Source organism: Alligator mississippiensis, chromosome 1 (assembly GCF_030867095.1).
Source record: "Alligator mississippiensis isolate rAllMis1 chromosome 1, rAllMis1, whole genome shotgun sequence".
Lineage (NCBI taxonomy): Eukaryota > Metazoa > Chordata > Crocodylia > Alligatoridae > Alligator > Alligator mississippiensis.
Genome location: NC_081824.1, coordinates 151,565,487 through 151,590,356, shown reverse-complemented (window position 1 = coordinate 151,590,356; position 24,870 = coordinate 151,565,487). Strand labels below are relative to the sequence as shown.

At 39.6% G+C, this 24,870-nt stretch overlaps 1 protein-coding gene across 5 annotated transcripts in view; it reads right to left on the bottom strand.

Annotated features, from left to right (window-relative positions):
• Positions 1-245: 245 nt before the first annotated feature.
• MAP3K21 (mitogen-activated protein kinase kinase kinase 21) overlaps positions 246-24,870 on the bottom strand; it is a 48,873-nt gene continuing 24,248 nt past the window's right edge. For 3 of the 5 annotated variants that reach the window (XM_006274506.4, XM_019479813.2, XM_019479814.2), the window contains exons 2-11: positions 24,688-24,868; positions 19,734-19,882; positions 18,434-18,609; positions 12,713-12,953; positions 9,889-10,011; positions 7,432-7,548; positions 6,743-6,893; positions 5,352-5,446; positions 3,648-4,430; positions 246-753 (exon numbers count right to left, since the gene is read on the bottom strand). In XM_006274506.4, the coding sequence (XP_006274568.2) occupies positions 332-753; positions 3,648-4,430; positions 5,352-5,446; positions 6,743-6,893; positions 7,432-7,548; positions 9,889-10,011; positions 12,713-12,953; positions 18,434-18,609; positions 19,734-19,882; positions 24,688-24,868 (2,438 nt within the window). In that variant the 3' untranslated portion in view covers positions 246-331. Of the gene's footprint in view, positions 754-3,647; positions 4,431-5,351; positions 5,447-6,742; positions 6,894-7,431; positions 7,549-9,888; positions 10,012-12,712; positions 12,954-18,433; positions 18,610-19,733; positions 19,883-23,195; positions 23,339-24,687; positions 24,869-24,870 lie in introns of those variants that run through there. The other 2 variants (XM_014596832.3, XM_006274507.4) reach the window with 2 other exon arrangements.

Genomic DNA, 24,870 nt, shown 5'->3' with positions numbered 1-24,870 from the left:
GACTTCAGCACAGAAAGTGTGCCTGATATTTTTGAGGAAAAGGAATAAAATTAATTCAGATAGTTAATCTGTGTTTAGATATGCATCCAGAATAGTTTTACAACACTGTGCTTTTGAAATTACTAGCTGGCATTTTAAGAAAGATGCAAAATATGCACCTTGTTACATACTTTAGAATTAGTTGACCATTACAAAACTTCTGGTACTAATGGCCGCAGTGTTTTAGAAAATAGCAGCATGAAACATCAGAGGGACAAGAACTTTTAATTTTTGTTCTCCTTAAAAAGAAGAAAAACAAAAAAAACCCACAATACTTTAAACAGCAAAGCACTCAAGATAGAAATTCTCTCTCCAGTTCATATATAGATGGCCGACCAGTCTTGCTCTTCATCCTGCATAAAGGCACTGTGCAGTCTCTGTTCTGACCTTCCACATCAGCATCAAGTAAGGAGGGCATATGGCCTTTAGTTCTCTTCTCAGAATCTGGTAAAAAATTAACATGTGGGCCTAAATCACCCTCTAAATAATCTGCCTCTGCAGAGTTTGGTTTTATAATCTGTGGAAGTAACTGCCAAGGATCTATTTTGCTTCTCAGAGAAGAAGGTCGAGGCCTAGATATAATATTGATGTTTGTTTGTTTTTGTGGTGACACATCACTTGGTATGCTTCTTTGTGGAGATGGAGAAGGAAGGATTCCAAGAACTGGGAGAGTAGACAACTTGGAGACTCCTTTAGCTGAAGGTATTCCATTAGCTAGATGAAGGGGAAGACGAGACAATGTTAGATGATCACCTGTAACTTTATCTTTCCTCAAATTTGTAAAGAGGACAAGCAAAGAAAGCAAGTGTTAATGGCTGAACTTTATCTTCATTAAAATTTATAAAAACTTAGTAGGAATTAATGATGCCCCATAAATGCTCAGCACCATCAGATACAATCTGGCTCAGACAGTCAAACCTCATACAAAAAGAATTCCTTTCAGTCAATATTATTCTTGTGCTGGAAACTCGGAGTTGTTGACTGAGGAAGAGAAGTAGGCTGTTGTCCCAAGTAACTGGATGACTACCATTACTGGAAGAAAGCGGGCAAAATTTGATTATTCAAATAATTTTTGTTTAAGCAAGGTATAACACACAGTGACAGGGGGCTGTCCCCAGCCAAGCTCGACATCGGCCTGCCCACCTGGCAAGGGCAGTCTGCCCTCACTTGCTTGCCATGCCTTGAGGTCACAAAATAGATGAAAATGCAGGAGGCTGCCCATTCTAAGCCCTGATGCCAAGGGCAAAACACACAGCTCCGACCTCCGATTTACCATCCCATGCCTCGCAGATGGCATCCAAACTGCTGACAACTCTGGCCCGTTGCTCGGCCACACTCTGCCCTTTGCCAGGCCTCAATCACACCGCCCCTCACTGGGCCTCACCTACTCTGCCCTACTCTGCACAGCCCTTTGTGTCCCCCCGGGGCCTACTCTTTGGGCTTCATCACGCAGACACTTCAGCAAGCCTACTCTAGTCCTTCAGCCCGCCCACAGGCCCTACTCTACATGGTCTCCTGCTTTCTGTCCCACACTGGGCCAAACTCAGCCTCTAGTACCTCTCTGGGCCACTACACTGCCCCTCACTAGGCTCCTGGGCCTTACACCCCTTTGGCATCAGGCCCCACTCAGTGGGCCTCGACCTCTGCCTCAGGCCCTGCTCTATGGGCCTATACCCTGTGCTTTTCTGTCAGGGTGTGCTCCACTAGCCTTTCCCCTCCATGGGGTACCCACAAGGCAGCGGGGGCTGAGGCTCCATAGTGCCCCATCTTTGCCTTTTACTGGGGAAGCATAGGTGTGGCATTTCCTGGAGACTGCCCCATCGCACTATCCAACCCCAGCAGGGAGCAGTTTCAGGTCTTACCCATGACCAGAAGGAACCTCTTCCATCCCCATAGTTCCTACCCTGACCTCCAGGTGTTCCAGGAGCTGTACTCAGGTTGGGTGATGTTGCTCCACTTGCTCTCGACTCAGCTCCTAGGGCCAGAGCTTATACCCTGGCTGCCCAGCCCTCATCCAATCGAGGGGCTCCCCTTGCGGTCATGTAACCACCTAATTGGGCCTAACTGCATCTGCCAGCTGCTCCACAGCCCGTTCAAGCCCATTTAAAGTGGTCCCACCACACACACATTCAGAGGAAAAAGAACAGTTTGAGGAATTCAAAAACAAATTATGCTTCTGAGGAATACTGCATTACACTGTGGAGCAGTACTATTCATAACAAGAGCTCTGGGTACGTTACCCAGAACAAAACAATTCTAGTATCTTAAATAACTAAAACTACCCATTTATCTCTGCTACTAGTAGATTTGAGGATAAGATTTAAGCTTGCATTTGTCTTAGAAGTTGGACAGCCCTGAGTTACACTGTTAAGTCCCAAAGGGCCACATACCCCATTGTACTTGCTCCCCCACCCCCAGTGCAGTCCTGATTTCATCTGCCCCTACCCATGGCCCAGATTCCATCACTTGCCCCCTCCTACCCACCACAGTCCAGACTCACCCTCAGCTGTGTTGTACTGCCCCACCCTCTGGGGTAGAGGCAGGGAGCAGCAGCTGGAGGAAGGAGGGGAGGGCCTGGAGGCTCTGGCTGCTGTTAGAGCCAGGTGAGAGCTGAGGGGTGTAACCAAACCCCTTGCAAGCTGCATGCAGTCTACAGGCCACTAGTTGGACAGCCCTGGTTTAACTGTTAAACATCCAGCATGTGACTGGACTCTCAGAAGGCAGTCACTAAGGTGCCACCCTGTCCTAACTGGATTCAAAGGCATGAATCTTCCTAGGCAACAGCCTACTTTGTGGACTTCAAGATTTCTCAAATCTGTTTTTCTATAACTCAATAAATGAATAGTAGTCATAGGGCACCAACCAGCCTCAGCTGACCAATTGTCAAGCTATTTTAAACTAGGTTTAGTATTTCTTTCTGCCACCTGAAGCCCAGATACAACATTTGCAGAAACAACAATGCCAGCTACTATGCTTGGTAGTTTTGTTTCAAGACCCAAAGTATGAAGGGACTCCTTAATACAGAACCAGTTTTGATAATTTCATTGGCAACACTGTTCTGATGCATGCTGTTCACAGCAGGTTCCAGCAGACTTCCACTGAAGCAGCTTAAACATTAAGTGAACCTGTATTGCTGTTTATTAGCAAAATTTTTACTGGTCTTCAAGGGCACCTATACACAAGCGCAAAGTCTGCTCCTACGTGCTGGAATTCTAGTGCGTTGGAGCAGATTAAATTAATCGAGTCTGCTGGAGCGTGACAACTGCTGCACTCTAGCAGGCACCTGTGCCTTGTGTATCTCTGTCTCCATGCTTAAAAATGGTGGTGGAAGTGCTTTATCTAAAGGTCAAAGTAACTTTAGTTCAAGCACCTCCGCTGCCATTTTTAAGCGCAGGGATGCTGATACACAACACACAACAGTGCTTTAATTAGAGCAGCTCTCATTCCCCAACCCATCCTTGAAGCACATATACAAGTGCCCCAACTGACCACATCTCCTTCAACAACTAGTTATTTATCACTAACTTTCAGCAACTGATAAACTGCAGTTCCATAGGATTTTCATTTCTACAGTAAAAACTACTTTTTTGATATTTTGTATTACTTACTTGTAGTCTGGAAAGCATTTCCTTCTGACAAAGTTCGTCGGTGACCCAACACCCTCAGTTTTGAGGAAGAAACATCTGGCACATTTTCAGATTGCTTAAGAGGATGAATAGGAGATGTATTCTTTAACATTGCAGTATCAGTGTCAAAAACCAGCTTTACCCTTTGTTCCCTCTTACTTGCAGGAATTTCAGATGAAAAGTCAGCAGTGGGAATGCTTGGATTACAATCACTGGGCATAACACTTACAAAAGCATCTTCACCGTCAGACTGAAGCAAGCATTTTGTGGAAATGGAAGAGACAGAGAGAAGGTTCACAGTATTTGCAGAAGGATTTAGGGTTGGAATATTTGTTTCCTCCTTTTTGGACTGCAATCGTATAGGACTTGCACTCCTGCGAAACTTTGAAGCACGCTGAAATATTCCATCCCGTTTCTTCTTCTCCTCTTTGAGCATGAGTTCATCTGGAACCTGCGATTTGTTCAGCTCTCTAATGTCCAAGCCCAAAGCTACAGATGCAAGGAGAACCGCACATCCATACAACACAGAGTCAGTTTTTTTTTTCTGTGATGTTCTATTAAGACTGTTTGTAGGAGTCATTTGTGGAGTACTATTTGCAGAACTAGTAGAGGTTCCTTCTTCAAAGCTTTCATGATCTACAGCATTCTCTCCCTGATCATCCTTCCAAAGAGGTAGATTAATATACGCCTGATTCGGCAACTTAATTGGCTTTGGTCTTTTACAGTCCAAATCTTCAGGGAAAAGTCTCTGATCTGTACAAACACCTATAATGAAGTATTAATACTTTAGTACTCAAAATAAAATCCAATTTCCTCTATTTTGCTCGCTATATGTAACTCAAGATTTTTTATATTTGTTATTTTTGCTGTAAGTGCAGTCTGCCTCATTTATGTGTTTTACAGGCTCAAAGATGCATACTGGGATATCTTTTAAGCCAGATTTAGATATTGATGTTCAATGAAAGCCTCCCTATGTGCTTTTGATCAACATGCAAGATTCTTGCTGGAATCTTTAGAATGCATATATGCAAATAACAGATGGGTTTTTTTCTACATGGGGTAACTTGTAGCAAAATGGAATATGGGCAAACAGTGCAAGTACATCAGCTGCCATAAGTTCTGGATAGTTGGGGTAGGTTGAAAGATGACAATGACCAAGCAGCAAGTGTTCACATTAATATTTTAATCCTAACTCTATATTTCTGGTCTTTTAGATACTATTTAATAGCTATTATATCATTTTGCAGGTAGATTCCTCTGCCCCTACCAACCCTGCTTGACGGACTTAGCTCTTGACTGCTTGACTGACTTAGCTCTTTTTCAGAAGAGCTATTCTATTTTAATAATACAAAGAGCCTTGATCTACATGGCAGCACACAAAACCTCAAATGTACATTCTTTAAAGAAAATTAGCAAATTCACAATAAAATTTATTTTAGTCTTTTTAAGTATCATGAAAATAATTAAAAAAAAAAAAACACAGAAAATAGAAATGAACCAGACAGATTCCTGAAAGAAACTCTAGTCTTCACAAAACTGAGATGTCAGCACAGTGTTTAAATTTATATACCAAAGCAGTTTAAAGGTCTATTTTTGCTTCAGATAAAGAGTATGCATAAATCTTTTCAGAAGTGAAGCACTAATATAATTAGGGCAACTTCTACCTTAACACAAACACACACCTACCTTCATCTGCAAACAGTGAAGCTAATGGAACCCCTTTCTGATTTTTCATTAAAATTGTTGACCAAGGATCGCTGCCGTCGGAAAGGGGTCTTATTCTGAAATAAGAATGATTCTTTTTGACACGGTCTAGACCAGCATATTTATATGAAACGTTTATTAGGAACTACCACAGGCTAAAATGAATAAATGTTTTGCAAATTAAACATTTACTGTACACTGCACTTAATGATTTAAAGTATCTTAAAAAAGATTAAGTGGGTTGATATGGGGTTGTAAAATGCATTATAACATCTTTACAGGAGATGCATGCAAAAACAAAAAAACCCCCAAAACAACTCAAGAAGCATACAAAAGGGAAGCTGCACTTAGCATGTTGCGTGTTAGCATGAAGCTGCATTTAGCAGTTATGACTGTATACACCAAGATATGCTTTCAAATCATAAATGTCCATTCTAACCGATAAAGATTTAAAAATTGGATAATAATTTACTTTCCTTGAAAGAAAGTAAAACAGGTCTAAAAATAACAAGTAGAAATATCAGTAAAATCTCTGAGGTTTTAATGGTCTCAAATGAAATTATTTAAAAGCATACTGCTTTTCAAAATTAGGAAAACAATTTTCTGCAGCACATGGATAATGTAGTATTCATGGCTGAAGCTAGTAATATACACATAAATTTGAGTCTTTTCTTCTCCAGGATAGACTGTTTTAGCATGAACTACAATTATACTTATTTATGTTAAGAATGACATGGGGGAAATAATATTACATTTCAGAAAACTCAAGAGAGCTTTCTGAGGTCAGAATAATTTTCCTGAATGTAGTACACAATTATCCAGGTAATTTTAGGATTCTTTTTAAAGTTTTCCTCAGTGTGAATCTCATTTATGGTATGTCTTCATGCTTCACACAGGCAAAATAATAACCTTTTAACTAACAGTGTCCACTGAGGCCAAGTCTGAGCCCTCTGTGCCTTCAACTTGTAACATCCAATGGTATAAATGACAGAGGAGCACTGACTTTTTTTTTTTTTTTTTTTTGCTTCCCTCATTAAATTTAGAATCTCAGAAAAACAAAACTCAAAAGGAGTAGGGATGGAAGGTCTCAGAGAAGACAGAGTTCATGAGAGGATGCCACCTGCGAGGACAGCTAATAGTTCCCAGATGAATAAAGAAGAGTTTGAGGAGTCCAAGCTACAATTGGCTGCAGAACTGCCTTCTCAACTTGGATATTTGATCTATGCAAGAGGCAAGAAATCGTGTGGCTGATATATTTTATTGGACTAACTGCATGACTGGAATAGATACAGCCAAGCTTTCAGGTATCACAGCACTCTTCCTCTCATACTTAAACTAGTCACAAAAAATGGTTTTCAACATAGTAGTCATACCTCTCCTTACAATCTGCACACTCTTTTGTTTGAACTGAGCTTGGCCCCCATGTACAACCTTTCTTTTTAAAATTTCTCTTCACATCTTCAAATTCCTCTGGGTGAAAAGCTGCACTTCTTCCCCAAGTTCTATTGCTGTCATCTGAGGTTACTAGAGATGGATAAGTAGATTAGTGATCATTAATGGTCCTTGCAAAATCAGAGAGATATTTAGATTTTGGCAGAACAGACTTCTCCACTGTAACAACATTTATCCAGTAGCAAATAAAGGTGCAATTGAAAGACTGAGATGCATTTTTTCCATAGAAAAGCCCATACATATACTGCAACAATTCAAAAGATAAGCAAGCAAGGAATAATTTGTAAATGGGAAAGAAAGGTGCAAAATTAACAAAAAAGTAGGAAGGATTCTTTTTCATGCTTATGTGACATTGAAAAGTAATGTGGTAAGTGAGGTAGATTGAGCACTTGGTTAATATATTTGTTCATGGGCATTTGTGATCATATATCTTTACGAACATATCAAATTAACTCAGTGTCACACCCAAGATACCCATCTGATTAAATGTAGTTTTGTTTTTCATTAAACAAACACTGAAGAGATTTTCTGCATACGTGCTCAGTCTATCACTTGAATTCAGCTATAAAATTAATACAACCAACCCCTTTACAACTTAATTGAATCTTGCCTTTTTGCACAACCCCACTGGGAAGTTCATATTCACTTGTGATATCTACATCTTGCTGGTACACATACACACTGTTTCTTCGGCCATTAGTTGCATTTGTGTCTGTTTTGGAAAGCACTAAGGAAAAATTAAAAGAATGCAGTAGAAATCTTAGTTACTTTAATTTATAAATCAAAGGAAGGACTGATTCCTTCTTCATTTTAGATCTTGGAACAGAAATCCAGATCTAGAAAGTTTCCAAGCACCTCTGAGAAGATCTTAGCATTTATAGTAAAATGTGAGGGTGCATTGCTCATTCCAGGATTGGCCTTGGTTTGTGGATATGATTCAACTAAATGGATTCCTGCATCAAGCCAGGTCTAGGCTGATACCTGGAGAGGTAAATCTGCTCACAACCAAGGTTATTGTACAGACATAACAACACCAAACTTAAAAACTTGTTAAAAGTCAGCTTCATGTATAGACCGTTCAGACTTCACGTGTTTGAGCTCTCTTGCTGCAACCCTTCTCCTCACTCCCTTTTAAAGAAATTAACCTACTCTACATATCATAGCTGATAATTTATCTTCAGTAAGCCATGATACTACAACTGAGTTTTCAAATTTCTAAAAAGCCTACTTAGCATTAGCATTAAAAAATGGAGTTAATTTTTTCTGACTAGTTTTTTTTTTTTGTTTTGTTTTTTAAATGATGAGCTAGGATTCTTCATTTTAAAAAGCTATTTAGATTTGGAAGCCAGAGGATGTTAAGACAATGGGTTAATCAAGCAACCAAGTATTAGATATTCTTGTTCAAAGTGCTCATACTTGAATAATTCTAACCAAAAGACATTTTGAAGTTAATCAAGATAAAAACAGCACTGAAGGGGGGGTATTTATTTTTACACAGGCACAAGGGATGTGGAAATTAAGCTGTTTGAGCCAAATACCCCTGAAAGATCTAGTAGGCTTTTTGACAAAGCTTAGGAATCAAAACTCAAAGTGAGCAAGTTCTTTCATTTAAAATCCACCTTTGCATACCTGATGGCCTATAAAAGAAAACCCCAAATGGAGAATTAGGTCCCGAAACACTTCCTTTACAGGAAGAAGCCTACACAGATGAAGCCTCTTCCAAAATATAAATGTCAATTATTTTCTACCTTTCCAAAACATTAAAAGTTCTAGAACTAGGCTAATCAATGGCTTCTTTGTTTGGTGTCACAACCCAGTGATTTTGGTGCCTTGGCACGATGGAATTTTCCCGCCACATGAGAGCCTCTTGCAGAGTAAAGGTTTTCTGTTGCAACAGAAAAACCCCGGTGCAAGAGAGTTCCCGCCATTCGAATGCAAATTTGTGTCCCACTATTGGCCAGTTCTAAATTATTCCTACGTGGCAGCTAGTAATTGGCTTGCTAGCCGTTTAAAATTTCGTGCGACTTCCGCCCAAGTCGGAGAACTTTAAGCACGCTGCAGAGTGCTTCTAAAAGAGATCTGACTTGCGGCTGAACTGATCGATAGACTGATCACCTATCGATTCTTCTCCCCGTCGCCGAGCACAATCCCAGACGTACCCTTTCCCCGCCGGCTTGATTTGTGGACGGATAAGCTAGCCTGAGCCTTGCCAGCTGGAACAACTAACATAGTTGTTCAGACGACCGGACCGTTTGCGTCGCAACCACAAGCGGCGTAAGTAAAGTTTTACAACAATTAAGCTTTGTCTGCCTCTCTATTCACCAGCCCGCCCAACGAACGAGTAATTATTAGATCACCTCGAGTCGGCTCTGGCCGTCTGAGACATTTGGTTTCTATGGTGATGAGTGTCACAGGTAAAATCTAATAGTAATCAAAAATAGCATGCTAGCATGAAAAGCTAGTTTTAAATGAAAGTGAATACCAGCTAATTTCTCTTAGGACTGTAAAAAAAACAGGAGGGGAAGGGGGAGGAGGGAGAAGAGAGCAGGGGGCATTACAACTATATTAGTTAACATTCTGAAAAGGATATCACCCCAGAATTTTCCACTGATGCTTTTTTCAAGCAAAATTTGAGCTTCGTTGGGATAGGCTGTATCAGACTCCCTTCGTTCTTAATGAGGAGTGCAATAACTGAATGCTCAGGACCTGGGAAAATTAGATCTACTAATTGTTATTACCTTTTTTTTTTAAAAGAATATTTCAGTGCTTTCAAAGCCAATTTAAGTACAATTTCCTAAAACAATGAATATTTTAACTAAAAAAAGATGTATTACAATTTACTGCATTCTTTTCAGCCAGTTAACCTGAAATAATTCCTAAAAACAGTTAATATTCCAGGAAGATTCTTTCTTTATCCACAGTAAACTGTCATGGAACATGTAATTCTATCACATCAATGTTCAAGTCCACCTCTAAGCTACAGCTACCAGCGTTTCAATGCACTGACATAAAACAAACATATTCACATTGTTTAAAGAAATTAAATGGAATAGTGATGAAGACTTACGTTGTATAGCTCGAAGACGAGGCATTATTGTAGGGCTGCTTGGTGGACTAGAGTTGGTACTGTTTAAACTTCTTCGCTTATCCAGACTAGGGGATGCTTGCACTGTTATTTTGTGCTGGAAATCTGTTATAAAATAAGCAACACACAAATTACAGCTTCTAAATAAAGTCTTGGCTTTCTAAAAGATTACACTGCTGTAATTTAGTCAGAAAGAAAGTTGTAAGTAGTTTCTTTCTACAGTAACACAGCCAAATTAGTACATCAGTACTGACTGAAGATTCAGACCAGTAACAATTGTAGGGGTACCACAGCTCCACTGTTACCACTTGATGGGCCAAGTACTGCTGTGAAAGGAGTCTGGTAGCCCAATGAGGGCTGAATTGATAAACAGTGACATAAAAAAAGTGTGCATCTTTCCTGGAGCTCAGCAGGAATACTGAAGATTAACAGAATATGGTAAGAACTTGTTTGATTTCAGAGTGCCTTTATAAGTTGGCAAGGCATTGTGGGAAAGTTGTACAGCTATGAAATATACTTTTCCTGTTACAGAACAGCCAAGGGTTTGTAATCTCTAGGGCTGGGGGGAAGGGGGGTGGCATGTTTAAGCATACTTAATTCACATATACCAAAACAATTGATGAAAGAAATGTATACCTGCCAGAACAAATTTTCATTAAAAAAAATATAGACTGTGAACTAACTGCAAGGAATATTTCTGACAACATGTTAAAATAAACCTCCCATTAATATTTAAGTACTGCAACACTTTACATAGCAAAATTTATCCATTTAGCCTTGTTTTACGATTAACAAAATTAAGATAAGATTTTATGCATTTATATAAAAATACATATGCAAACGTTCACCTTTCAAGACTTCCAACATAGTAGAAATGACCCATTAGGTGCATAAAACAAACACTGTAAAAGTGCAGCAAGTAAGATCCATAACCGGAATGGGGGGCGGGGTTGTTAAACTTGCTATCTGAAGACTAGATCTGTAATAAGATACGCAGTGGAAACACTCAGGTTGGAGTATAACCATACTGCTGTCACAGGAGTGCACACATTTTAAAGACTTTGGAAGATTAGGAGTTAAAATGGCATATTTGATTAAAGTGCCAATATATTACTACTCCCTCCCTCAATATATGGGAACCACATAGTAAGCACAAAAGACTAGTTTTTAGTAAGGCAAGATCTAAACTTAGTTTTGAAGACGTTGAGATTAACAGAGTAATCCGCTGGACTGTGTTATGACAAAGTACTTTTGTCCAGGACAGGAAAACTTGTATTTGAAGAGTGCTGAGTAGCACTTTAAACCACCCTTGCATTGTTCCATTCATCTTTTATTTCTGTCCCAGAAAGCTATGACAATATTAAATGGTAATAAAAATCTCTTATTGCACTGACAGTAAAAGGATGTTACCAATGTTAGTAAAATCTTTCACCTGATTCTCTAAGTTTTGACTTCCTATGACTATCTAGCAACACCTTTAATGAAATGTAAGTGAACAAACGGACTCTTGTAGCAAAACTACTTGGGGAAAAAGCATGGTTGTATGTCCCTGGGGTTTAGATACTTTAGCATATCTTCTGTAACGCATTGGGTGTACTGACATGGGTATCAGCAGCTTTGCTCTGATTTTTTTCTTCTGGTCAATGCGATTAAAAAGTCTAACTGACAAAGGTCACGTTTGGACAATAAGGAGGTAGATTAATAAAATTATTCCATCCCAGCTGTTTTAGCCTCCATTTGTGCTCAAGTTCTGCACATCTGTATACCAACTGCATATTTTCAACACTTAATTGAAACCAGTCAACTGGCACATCATTCTGAGAAGACAGATTACACATTTTTCTCCTCACTTTGAGAAAGGTTACCACCACATCTGCAAATTTCAATACAAATAGAGTTTTGTTTTACACTATTGAATCACTTTCAGTTTTCCCAGTGCCTCAGAACTTGCTTATGTGGGAAATCAGATTTTATGGAACTATCATGCCTGCTTTAAAGGGTATTTAATTAAATTAAATGTTACATCTTTAAAAGATATTTCCCCAATTTTATATGAGGTGAAAACACAATGTCCATTATGCAAGTCAATAAGTGCATTTAAATCCTGGACTTTCAGCCCTGGACACAGCCATTTGTGCTACACATTTAGTTGTCTGTGCACCAACCAGGAGAGGGAAACTTGATGCACACCTTGCTAGTAGGTTACTAATTTGCCTAACAAGAGTAAAATACTGGAGAATATAGATCGTGAGTTCTATTTCTGGCTCTGGAAGGTGCCTACTGTTCTGGGACAATGCAAGTCTGGTGTCTCCCATATTAGAAGCATGGGCTCTATTCCCAATTCTATAGGAAGCAACATTATGCCATCTCTCAGTCTGTTGAGAGATCCAGAGCTGGTAGTCCAAGTACCTGATCTTATCAAGGGTAGCAGCGGGCAGAAAAAGGGGAGTGAAACACAGATACCATTAACAGCAGTAATTACCAGACAAATAAGAACTCATGATCCTTTGGATCCCAATATAGCACACTTTTCCCAAGAAACATTTTTGAACAGGAAGAGTATCTTTGACTGATCAACTGAAAGGAGGAGTGTTCTGCAAAATATGATTACTTGGAAGTTCTATCTGTTAAAGGATCTCTTGAAAAAAAAAAGTTGTTTTATACATTTTATACTAATATAGGTCAGACCCTTTAGTATATTAGGCATCTTCAGGGTTAATATATAATATCTAGATGTTAAAGCAAAGGAATCTCAGTTTCAATAGTTCACTGCAAATAGGGGAAGAAAAAAGAAAAGGCATCAAACCTGAAGGCAAACTAATTCTATGTCCATCTTTAAGTTTTAACCGACTCCTTTTAAACTTCCCCTTCCTCTTCTTTACATTAGGCTTCTCTTGATTTAACTGGAATATCAAAATGTTCAGCTCACGCTCCAGGACATCAATCTCCCGTTCCACTAACTGCTGCTCACGACGTTTTAATAATTCTTCCTGGGATTTCTGCTGAAGGGCTGCTCTTGTCAGTTCTTCTTCACGTGACCGCAGCTCCTTAGAATAAGATTTACACAAACATGGATAAATGAAATTAGAAAGAGTTGTACTATTAGCCTTTTTTACAATGCAATACTAAATTAGTCCTTTATGAACTTTCACTGTACTTTATAACTAAGTAAGGATGCATGGGCTAGATGAATGGACTGTAAGGTGGACAGAAAACTGGCTGGAGCATTGGGCTCAAAGGGTAATGGTCTATGGCTCGATGTCTGGTTGGCAGCCGGTATCATTGGTCCTGGGACCAGTCTTGATCAATATTTTCAACAATGACCTGGAAGATGGCATGAGTGCATCCTCAGCAAGTTTGCATATGATGCCAAGCTGGGAGGGAGTAGCAGATATGCTGGAAGGTAGGGTTAGGATTCAGAGAGAACTAGACAAATTGGAGGATTGAACCAAAATAAGTCTCATGAGGTTTGATAAGGACAAGTGCAAAGTCCTGCACTTAGAATGGAACAATCCCATGCACCAGTATAGCCTGGGGGCTGATGCTGGGCAGCAGCTCTGCAGAAAAGGACCAGAAAGGGGTTACAGAGGACAAGAAGCTGAATATGAGCCAGCAGTGTGCCCTTGTGAAGAAGGTTAATGGCATACTGGGTTGCATTAGTAGGAGCATTGTCAGCAGATTGAGGGAAGTGATTCTTCACCTCTAATCAGCACTGGTGAGGCTACATCTGGAGTACCGTGTTCAGTTTTGGACCCCCTACTACAGAAAGGATGTGGACAAATTTGAGAGAATACAGCAGAGGTCAATGAAAATGGTTAAGGGGCTGCAGTACATGACTTCTGAGGAGAGGCTGAGGGAACTGGGCTTATTTAGTCTAGAGAAGAGAAGACTGAGGGGATTTAATAGCAGCCTTCAGCTAAACTGAAGGGTGGTTCTAAAGAGGATGGAGTGAGACTATCGGGGAAGATGACAGAACAAGGAGCAATGGTCTCAAGCTGCAGCAAGGTAAGGTATTAGGAAAAACTCTCTCACTAGGAGGGTAGTAAAACACTGGAAGAGGTTACCCAGACAGGTAGTGGAAGCTCCATCCTTGGAGGTTTTTGTTTTAAGACCTGGCTAGACAGAGCCTTGGCTGGGATGATCTAGTTGGTGATGGTCCTGGTTTGAGCATGGGCTTGGACTAGGTGACCTCCTGAGGCCGTTTCCAACTCTAATTTTCTACGATTCTATGATTTTAAAGCACAAAAAAATCCATTATAGTCACATCTGCTTAGTTCTTTACAAGTCACCTGTCTTTCTGTAGAAAAAGATCTTCCAGGCATTGAACAGATCTTTTAGGTATCACGTTTACATCGCAAATTATATACACTGAAGCAGAAGCAGCACTGTGACCAACATCACCATCCTATGTTAAATCAAGGACTTGTAATGAGACCTCTGGTGATCATAGAAAATGTGTTTGGTCAGCTCTCATTAGGTTATAAATTCCCTTTCTTATTTTATGTTCATCTTGCACCTATACAATACACTTTATACAGCATGTCTATACCATAAAGAGACCTCTGCATGGTTGTATCCTAGCAAAATTGCTGCTGGGGTTAGCTATGTATAGAATGGTGCTGGTGGTATGAAAATAACTGTATAGCTTCTCTTTAACAAAGAACTATTTCAAAATTGAGTGGCATAACTATACCCCAATCACTCTTGAAAAAAATATATACAGTTCTGAAGACTTCAAAGCAAGTCACAAGACAATCTGTATGTACTTTCAGGCATTATTCAATCCAGGAATTTTTAATGATTTTTTTTTAAACAGAATACGCCATTCAGAAAATGTCATCACTACATTCTTTGAGGTCCTACTTGATATTTTTAATTTAAATTATTAATAGATTAATAGTAAATATAGGGTGTAAGTATTTAAAAATTTTAACAAATATCATCAAGAAGAAAATTCACTAAAATTTAATTTTAAAAAAGTCAATTAAAAAATGCCGAAGTATTTATTCTACCACTTTGCTTTTAGTCAACAGCAACAGAATCACAAGTCTACTCATTGGAAGTTTTATACTGTAATGATTAAAAACTAGTTTAAAAATTAGTTTGAAATCAGCAGGATTTCAAACTAAGGTGACCCCACAGCTTAGCACTGCTCAGTATACATGTGTACTCCAAATATCCCCCCAAAAGGATCCATGTGCTAATCAATCTCCCCACTCATGACTGGAACCAGTTATTCTTGTCATGATTACTGGGGTCTTCCAAAAATATGCAGATGAGGTACAGGGCTACCTGGTTCAGCTTCATAAATCTTTGTTGATTGGTGGATGTTGATATTGATTTGCCTTATGACAGGTTTGACAAGTTCAGTTACTTAAGGTAAAGATGCTACTGATGTTTTATTGAAGTCTCTTAAATATAGTTGACTTGGTATATATAATATTTTAATTATATAACTGAATGAAAATCAACATGAATGGATAAAAAAAAAAGAAAACAACTACTTAATAGTTCTCAGAAGTAACTGTAAAGAAGGAGTAGTCATTAAATGGGGTGTTTTTAACAGGGTGGCATAAAGACTTGCTTTTTTTGGTCCCATATTATGTAACGTTTTATTGAGGACCTAGAAGGACAAAAAAGACCACTCAAGAATTTGCTGATAATAAGATTGGAAGAGAGTTAAATAATAAGGAAGACAGGTCACTATAAAAGCTTGCAACTAAACAGTGCTAGTGTGGCTAAATGCAGAGTCATACATGCGGGAAGGGAGACTATAAATATTTATGGCTGCTGATGAACATGGAAAATAAAAGGAAACGCATCATTTTACTTTCAGCTCAGCACACTCCCACAGCAAATGCAGCACATGCCCAGAAGAGGAACTGTGTCAGTTTGTCCCTGCCTGCCCAATGTCTGTATAGATCATGCACTTCAGCAGGGCTTTTTGGTGCTTTTATATCTAATAGCTGAATCAGCTATTAGATAAGTGCCAAAATGCTGAAGCACGTGATCTATGTAGATGCTGGGGAACCAGATCAAACTGATGTGGTTCCTTTTTCTGTGAAGCACCAGGTTTTTTTCCATGTCTGCCAGCATCCAACATGATAGATGACTATCTTAAAAAGAAGCAATGAAGAAAGACTTGTAATTTGGGGTGGATATTAGCTGAACAAGAACAGCCAATGCAATGCTGCTGCTGAAAGAGCTAATGTATAAGCAAGGGAATACTGAGTAGGGAAGTCACACTACTGTTAAATACTGAGGCGATATAGTGAATAGTAAACAGTTTTGATGTACATCGGTCAAAGAATGTTGAGGGGGAAAAAAGAAAGGGGTTTAAAGAAGTCATAGAATGATTAGAGGATTGCCTTATATCTAGGGACCTACTGAATTCATGGTGAAGTGGGTGCACTGGGGCCCCTTTAATCTTGTAGGTTCCCCTGAACCCCCCACCGATTGGTGAAGGGGTCCTGCTGACTCACTTCTGATCAATGGGGAGACAAAAACCGTGGTTTTAAATATGGCGCTGTTTTTGCCTCCCGCCACCAATTGGCTGAGGAGCCCCAGACAGCCTTCATGTCTGCTGCTGACTGGCAGGGAGGCAACAACAGCACAGTGTTTAAAACTGCAGTTTTAGCTTCCCTGATGATCAGGAGGGAGCAGTGAGGTCCTCTGCTAATCGGCAGCGGGGGAGGAAGGTGAGGGCACGGTGGCAAGGGGCGCTTGGGGGACCATGCAAAATTAAAGGAGCCACTGCGCACTAGTTTTGCTGTGAATTTGATAAGTCCCTACTTATATCAGTAGTGCTCAACCTCCAGTCTGAAGGGCTCCCCATGGGTCTGGAAGTTTGGCACTGCGGGAGTGGTGGTAGCATCAACTGCCACAGCAGTTGCAGAAAGTTGCAGGGAACTATTAATACCACTGCTCCCCGTCAACAAATTTCTACACCTGTGGAGAGTCTTATGAGCCAAATGACAGCACCTAGGTGCCAGATCAAGGTGGAGCATGAGGTTACTCCATGGCTGCATCCAGGCCAGTGCGCTAGATTGCACCTGACCCCATGCACCAACCCCACGCTGAGTCTGGCCCATGACTGACCCTGCCTGCAGGATCTGACCCACAGGGCCAGAAGGTTGAATACCACTGCCTTATGCTGAAAGGCACATGGAGCTGAATCCAGTGTACTTAAGGAGTAAGAATAAACACACTTCCCACAAGGAAGTTTGGGGTAGGGACTTACTGTGTTAGCAGTTCTGTAGTAACTGATCATCTACTTGCTCCTACCCTGTGATAAGCAAAAGCTAAGCCAAGACAATTTATCTTTCAGTGGAACAAGGGTAGTCTGTTGCACTCCAGCTTCCATTTACTCTGGGGACAGTTTACTCAGTTACTGAATATCAGCTACTCTATGGCAATAACCCACCTACTTTCCACTTGCTGCAGTTTGTTTGCCCATATACAAACAGAAGGTTAAAAGGCAAGTTTCAAACTTTGGTCCAATCTTGCCATGGATTTCCTACACCATGAAACAGTTAAAAGACATGTCCATCAAAAAGGAAGTTTTTTTGTTTTGTTTTTTTAACTTTTACATACAAACAGGATTTCAAACCGTAACTAGGCAAAAACCTTACAGTCTGTTTTTTTCCCCCTAAAACTACTATGCTTTTGGAAGGGTCAATCATTTTCCATCACGCCCACATATATATTGGTTTTGAGAAGAAGCAGAGAAGCCTAAATCTCCTTAAAGGTTTACTGAATGATGTAGAATAGCTATAGTAAAAAAAGACAAGGAGTTATTTTTCCTGTCAGTACTTAAGTTTGAGCCCAACGTTCCTACTGCATGGAGATTTAAAAAAACAACAAAAATCTGGCAAAACTGTACATTGGTTGACTTCCTGCCATTCTGCTCCAGATTTATAGTCTTTATTTTCACTTGTTTAAAACTAAAGCATGAAGGAAAACACAAAAGTCCTTGAACTCCGAGACATACCATGTAACAGCAGTTATTAGCTCTATAAATTATTTTGAGAATAGACGATATTCTAAATATAATTGGAATCAAGACAAGTTAAAAAGGGCACATCTGCATCAAGAACAGACAACAATGTTCAAGTTTACCTATGAGAAAAGTAAAAGTATAGGGTAAGGGGTTCCCAATGTTTTGTTGTTGTTTTTTTTTTAAACAGCTGCCTGGCTTTAACCCTGGAAGCTCAGATGTGACCCCGGAAGCTGCACAGGTGGGCGGACAGATGGGAGGGGCGAGGGGCTCAGAGCAGGGGACTCATGCAGCGACCCCACAGCAAAACCACTGCAGCCCGGTTGGTTGGGAACCTCTGGTATAGGAGTTATCTTAGGCCTGAGCTATATACATATTCAGACTTCTGGCATCATTATGGAATACTGCCAATAAGTGTCCCAATCCCACTAGTAAAAAAGCCTGTACCCACTAACCTACACACCAGTAGTTCCTAGTTTTCCTACTCCTTGATTACAGTTATTACACTTACAACTGGAAAAATCCACTTACTTTTTCTTTAGTCCTCAGTTCATTGAATATCTGTTGTATTTCTAATTTCCAGTCATCTTGCATGGAGTGGAAGGATTCTTGAGGCATTTCGGTCATAACTGCCTCTTCAATGGCAGTAAGCTGTTCAAGAATTAAGGCAAACGATGGTCGGATATGAGGATCTTGCTCCCAACATTCTGAAATTCACCAAAATCCAATCAGTTGCACTATAAGGAGAAGCTTATAATTACACAATCCATAGTTTTCCAATTCAAAGTTCAAGTGCTCACCTTCTTCCTAAAAATTGCCTACATTCTCTTTGTTTCTATAAGTCAAGCTTACCTACAGTATCACAGGGCTTTTCAAAGTGTTATAAAAGTCAAGTTTTTCTCCCAAACATAATTTCTATTTTCAGGATCTGAAGAAGCAGACTATCACAGAAACATAGAAAATTAGGCTTGGAGGGACCTCAGAAAGTCATCTAGTCCAACCCCCTGCTCAAAGCAGGACTAGCCCCAACTATATCATTCCAGCTACGGCTTTGTCAAGCCAGGCCTTAAAAACCTCCCAAAATGGAGATTCCACCATCTCTCTAGGTAACCCATTCCAGTGCTTCACCACATTCCTAGTGAGAGAGGTTTTGTTGTTGTTTTTTGATTTTTTTAAATATCCAACCTAAACTTCAGTTGCTGCAACCATTGCTCCTTGTTCTGTCATCTGCTACCACTGAGAACTATCAGCACTATGTAGTATGTTAATAAAATGAACAACCAGAGGCAACCTCTGACACTGCAACATTAGTCTGCAGTTCCCTTACTTCTTTTTAAAGAAGGGATGGCTGAACAGAACACGTTTGGACATCAAGAGGTGACTGTGACATAACTGTGGTTTCTGATGGAAGTGATTTTTAAAGTGATGTGATACAGTACTGTATGGCTTATACCAGGAAAGTAAAAGACATGGGCCCTAGGCTAGGTCTGGCCTGTGGAGCTCTATCACCTCTATAGTGCCATATGCAGCTGGCAGCACGCAGGGCCAATTTGTGGGCCCAATCAGCCCAAGGACCAGCCCAACACCACTCATCCAGACCACGGGGCTTGATGAGTTCGACACTCCTGGATTACACCGAAATGTGTTAAAATGTACTGGAGTGGCAGGAAGGGGAGTAAAGGTAGAGAGGAATCACTACATTATACTTGGTTGGCATACTACCAGATGAAGTGTTTGAGTTTTAAAGTAATTGTATAACCCAGCATAAAGAAAGCACAGATATTGCAGAAGGACATGTACATTTTGAAGTATAAAAAAGCAGTATAGATACCTTTCATTAGTTTAGCAAATGGTTCAGGACAGGTGGATGGAATGGGCAAGGTAAGCTTATTGACAGCTACTCCATAAGCCACAGCGAGACCATCAATGCCACGGTACGGAACTTCTCCTGTAAGCAGTTCCCACAGCAACACTCCATAACTATAAAGCAAATTTTAAAATGGTTAGTTTTATCTTCCAAATATGTTTATTCAGAAAAAACCCAGTTAGCACTTTGTCCAGTTATATACTGTAATAGATAAGGTCTTTAGTGTCATAGGTAGGGACCTACTGAAATCCACAGGAAAAAAAAGAAACAAAAAACAACAACAAAAAAATCCAACTTACCAAGCACTGTGGCAGCTTGCCGGGGGGAGGAGTAAAGGGGGCTACCTGCTCAAAGGAGTGGCAGAAAGATGGCTGCTGCCCCCACCCCTAGTCACTAACTAGCTGCAAGGGTGGCCTATCATGTGCCCCCACCCCTTTCCACCAATTGGGTGCAAGGTACAGGACTATGTGATGGACAGCCTTTGCAGACAATTAGCAGTGAGGGGCGGGGTCACCAGGCCCCTCAGTCAGGGGACAGCCCCTGCAAATTAGGTAGGTCCCTAAGTCATAGGTGAAGGGACTATTTCACTTTTGTCACCTCCTCTTTCTTATATCAACATTTAATAACATTGTGTATATTGGCCAAATGTAACGGCTCGCAGTCCGCTTACTGCCTTGCACTGACTGACAACATATCCACATGAAGAACTTGGGAAGGGAAAACAAACAAACAAACAAACAAACCTTTTTTCTACTAGGTACTATGAGAGCCTTGATGGAAAGAGAGGATGAGTGGGATTAAAGGTGGGAAGGGAAAGTGTAAGGAAGGAAAGGGGGACTTTAAAAAGAAGCCTTCTAGATATCACCCCATCAATATCAGCCAATATCAGCCAAACCAAACCAGAGTTTGTCCAAACAAATAAAGATATCACTTTCTCTTCAAAAGAAAAGACACTATTTGAAGCCTGAAATTATGCTTCCCCATGACGCACTGTAAAGTAACCTCTTACTTTTTTAACCTTCTTACAAATCATGTAGCAGGACCTGAGACACCGCCACATATACAATTTCATTTTTCTAATCTGGGGGAAGATGGTGAGGGGAATATATTGTCTCCTGTCAAATAAACAGAGGAGGAAAATGTCTTGAATTTTAGAGCACTAACATTTTACTTCTTGATTTTCTATCAAATTCCAAAACAATTAACTGTCCTTAGAATTTCTTGAACTGACTTTTTTTCTCTCCCTTTTTCAGCTATCTCTGTGGACTTGTTACCACCTGTACTTAAAAAGTGAGCCTTATAGTTACTCTTTTCACTCCTATTATACAGCCACAAAATGCAGAAAAAAAGACACTAGGGGCAACCTTCTCCTAATTTAGCAACTGCAGAAGGAGCAGCCCAGAGGAAAAGGAAGAAAAACAAAACAAAACAAAGGGATAGATAATATTCTCTCCATTCTCACCCATGAGAGTCACCTGCAACACTGCTTTTCCTCCACAAAATGTGTTGGGTCAGCAAAGACAGAAACAACTGCATCGTTCTCTGGCCTTGGCTCTCCTTAGAACAAAGTTGTTTAGAATTTGTATGAATTCTTATTGTTTTCTCAGAAATCCCGAGACACTATATAGTGCAACGAAAGTACTACCAGAAGAGAGTTTAAAAATGTACATTAATTGAATAACAAGCAGTGTCTGTCTAGAGCTACATTCAAAGTCTTGACTTCTCAAAGCCTTATGTTCTCCTTGCTTTGGATATGCAGGCTACTGAACTAACATTTGTTTAGAATTAATGAGAAAAAGCACTGAAAAAGGTATACTAGACATATTGGTGAAGTCTTGGACTTTTTCAGTAAACTGATTTACCAAAGAAAAGATGCTCCCAGATAAAATAGACCAGTATGCATCATCCAAAGAGAAAAGCCAACTCACACTCCAACAAAATTTCATTTCAACAGTTACGTGAAACAATAATGAGTAGTTTGATCTGTACTGAACTTTACACAGGTGAAGATCTCTACCTAACCACTACTTCTTGCTTTCAAACCTAATTTTGGGCACCTAAATAAGTCTTATGCTTTCTGATATGGTCATAAACTCTGCTCCCAAATACAGAGCAGTGAATAATCTGTACTAAAATAAACCAAAAGTGTCTGTTGAGAACTTTAAATGAAGTTCAGCAAAGCAGTGCTGCATTTGGCTAAAAAGGCAGGGGAAAAATATGCCTCAACAAGTTGTTCATTGTACTGTCCAGGTTCAGTTACTTTCTGAATTCAAAGTTTCTAATGTTAAGTAGTTTTTAACACTGACAGAAAGATAGTTGTGGAATTCAATCACACCAACACAGTAACAGTCTGAGAATGCCCATTTTAATTATAGCGTTAATCTCAAGAGCCGTTCAAGAGCCAAAACCAGGGAAAGGAGGGGCAGTGGACGGAGGGGGAAGAGGGGAAAATGAAGGGGGGAGGGAAACCCACAGTCTAATTTTACTAAGTGTGGGTTTTGGGAGGTGCTATTCTATCATTACCTCTGATAAGTAGTTATTACCTCTCTCTAAGGTACAGAAGCAGCTATTTGTGCAGTAAATTCTGTAAACCCAAATACAGTCATTCTAGGCATTTATTCCCAGCACTTAAGAGGAAGCACCTTTTAAAGAAAATGCACAGAATCATCTATCTATTCTTGCATCTTCCTAGGCCCTTGAAATGTATTCCCTAATGGTTGAACCTGTTAAAATTTAGCTTATTTTTCTTAATGCCATGAAAGTGTCTCACTATTTAAGTCCATCCTCAGGTATTTAAGGCAGAGTATCCATTACATATTCACTTAAATCTAAACTCATGATTCTTATAAACAATTTCCTACTCTTATGCCAGCCAAATAGTTAAACTGAAATAATGACTCCTCTTGAAAAATACATTTCATTTTCTCCTCCACTCTTCTAAACAAAACAAAAAGACTATATGCAGGCAACCTTGTCCAGATGAACTTCCCAGCACTAGCAGATTTTGGAAATCTGAACACTGGATACAAACCTGTCAGTCTCCACTGCTTCTGGTTACTTTTTTATATCAAGTCCTGAGGAGGATTGTAAATACTGTGTATATTTAGTTTAATGCTAGAACATTTCAAAAAGAAAATCCGTCACAACTTAGCTGTTCTCCATATGACTTGTAATGTGCCCTACTGAAACTCCTACATGCTCTGCATCCAGAATGCTATTTATTTAAAAAGGAATAGCATTCAGTGGGACTATATTGCACAACCAATTTTCTCTACTTTTCTATTACGGAAAGAGTATAGTGGAACAGAATAGATCAAGATGCAGAAAGCAGGCAAGACAGCAGGACTGAAAGCAAAGTGTACAACACAAGCCTTACTAAATAAAAACCTCTCCTGTTAGGACTCCATCATTAAACTAAATACTTACATTTTTACAAGAGAGGCGTGCAGGATAGAAGGCGAAGAAGAGAAATACTGTAGATTCCAAAAATGTAAACTAATGTTGCAGAAGAATATAAAACAATTGCACCAAAGCATACCCCCTCAGATACCTAAAAGACTGGACAGGACCTGTAATTAAGCATGGAATACAGCTGGTTAGGGAAACACCTCCACCCAACCTCCATCCCAGCAACACAAAAACAAACTGGTTTTCTCAAATGGCCACCAACTCAGACTGATGCAAAACATCTGGCCTAAAGAATGAGGGTTCAGACTTCTTACAGATAATAAGTACATCAGAAACTAGGAGTGCAGCCTACGGAGCTATCCTGATTTTACCAAAACCATGACTTCACGGTGCATAATAGCAGTGACACATCTAAGCAGACCCTATATGAGTTAAGAACCACACATCACAAACCTTGCACAAACTTAGATCAGGCAATAGATTATGTAGCATTAACCCTTCCAAATTTGCTACTTATACATTTACTTGAAAGAGCTCAAAATTTGAGGCTATATTTGGAAGACACAGCCAAGGGGTAGAGTGGCTAAACAGTGTGGGAGTAGAGAAACTTGGAACCCCCTAGCCAGTGGTGACTGTTTTGTGCAATGCAAAAAAAAAAAAAAAGCAACTTACCTGCCCACACAATTATTTCTTCCCTTTGATACTCAACATATTGCAAACTGCATAATTCAAGCAGCACTGATTCTAGAATTCTACCCAATTCACTCTTAGGAGATTACCCATGGATTTAATTTATGGAAATCCCCACCACCCGAGTGGTAAAGTAAAGCTGTTTCTGGCTCAAATAAACCTCCATCTTCCTCATACTAACAGAAACTCATTTAATGTCTATTTACATATAATCTCTAATTTAAATTTGACTTCACAGTTCATATCTAAAAATAAGCACTTGTTAGATTCATAAGTAGCAGCACCAACTTAAGTTAACATTTGGCAAAGTTAAGGTGACAGCCTCTTTACCTTGATTTGCAACTTTTATTCATTTACCAGATTTACTGCATATGAGGTAATCATCAACTAGTCTCAGTACCATGTCTTACATACCAGGCAAACTTTCCAGAGACTGGTTAAGAAGTTAATGTAGGATCTGCCTCTTCATAGTCTATTTATGCAACAAGGGTAGGAATTCTTGTTTCCCCCATGTAAAATATCTAGGCATTTAAAATATCTGGGGATTTAAGAAATGAAAGGCTTCTCTTACTGAGTCATTGATTTCTTTAAGATATTAATGTTAAAATAAAGGGATAAGAGAGCTATGACTATTTAGATAGGCCAATTGAGGTATATTCTGAAACAAGAATTATACTTAACAGGTGGTAAAATAGAAATTCAGAACACCTTATAAACAAAGGGTTTCTTCACATATCAGTTTCTCCCTGCAAAATCTTAGGAGGAGAAAATTGCTATTAAGCAATCTGATGTAGTAATCTGAAGTAGACAAAGCACTTACCTCCAAATATCACTTCCTTTAGAAAACATTGAGCACTTGATAACTTCTGGAGCCATCCATGCATACGTGCCTGCTGCACTCATTTTAGTGGTTTTGTGCCATTCCCTAGCCAGACCGAAGTCTGTAATCTTCAAAGTTTTATTAAAAATGTCATCATCCTCTATCTTCTCCAGTAACAAAACT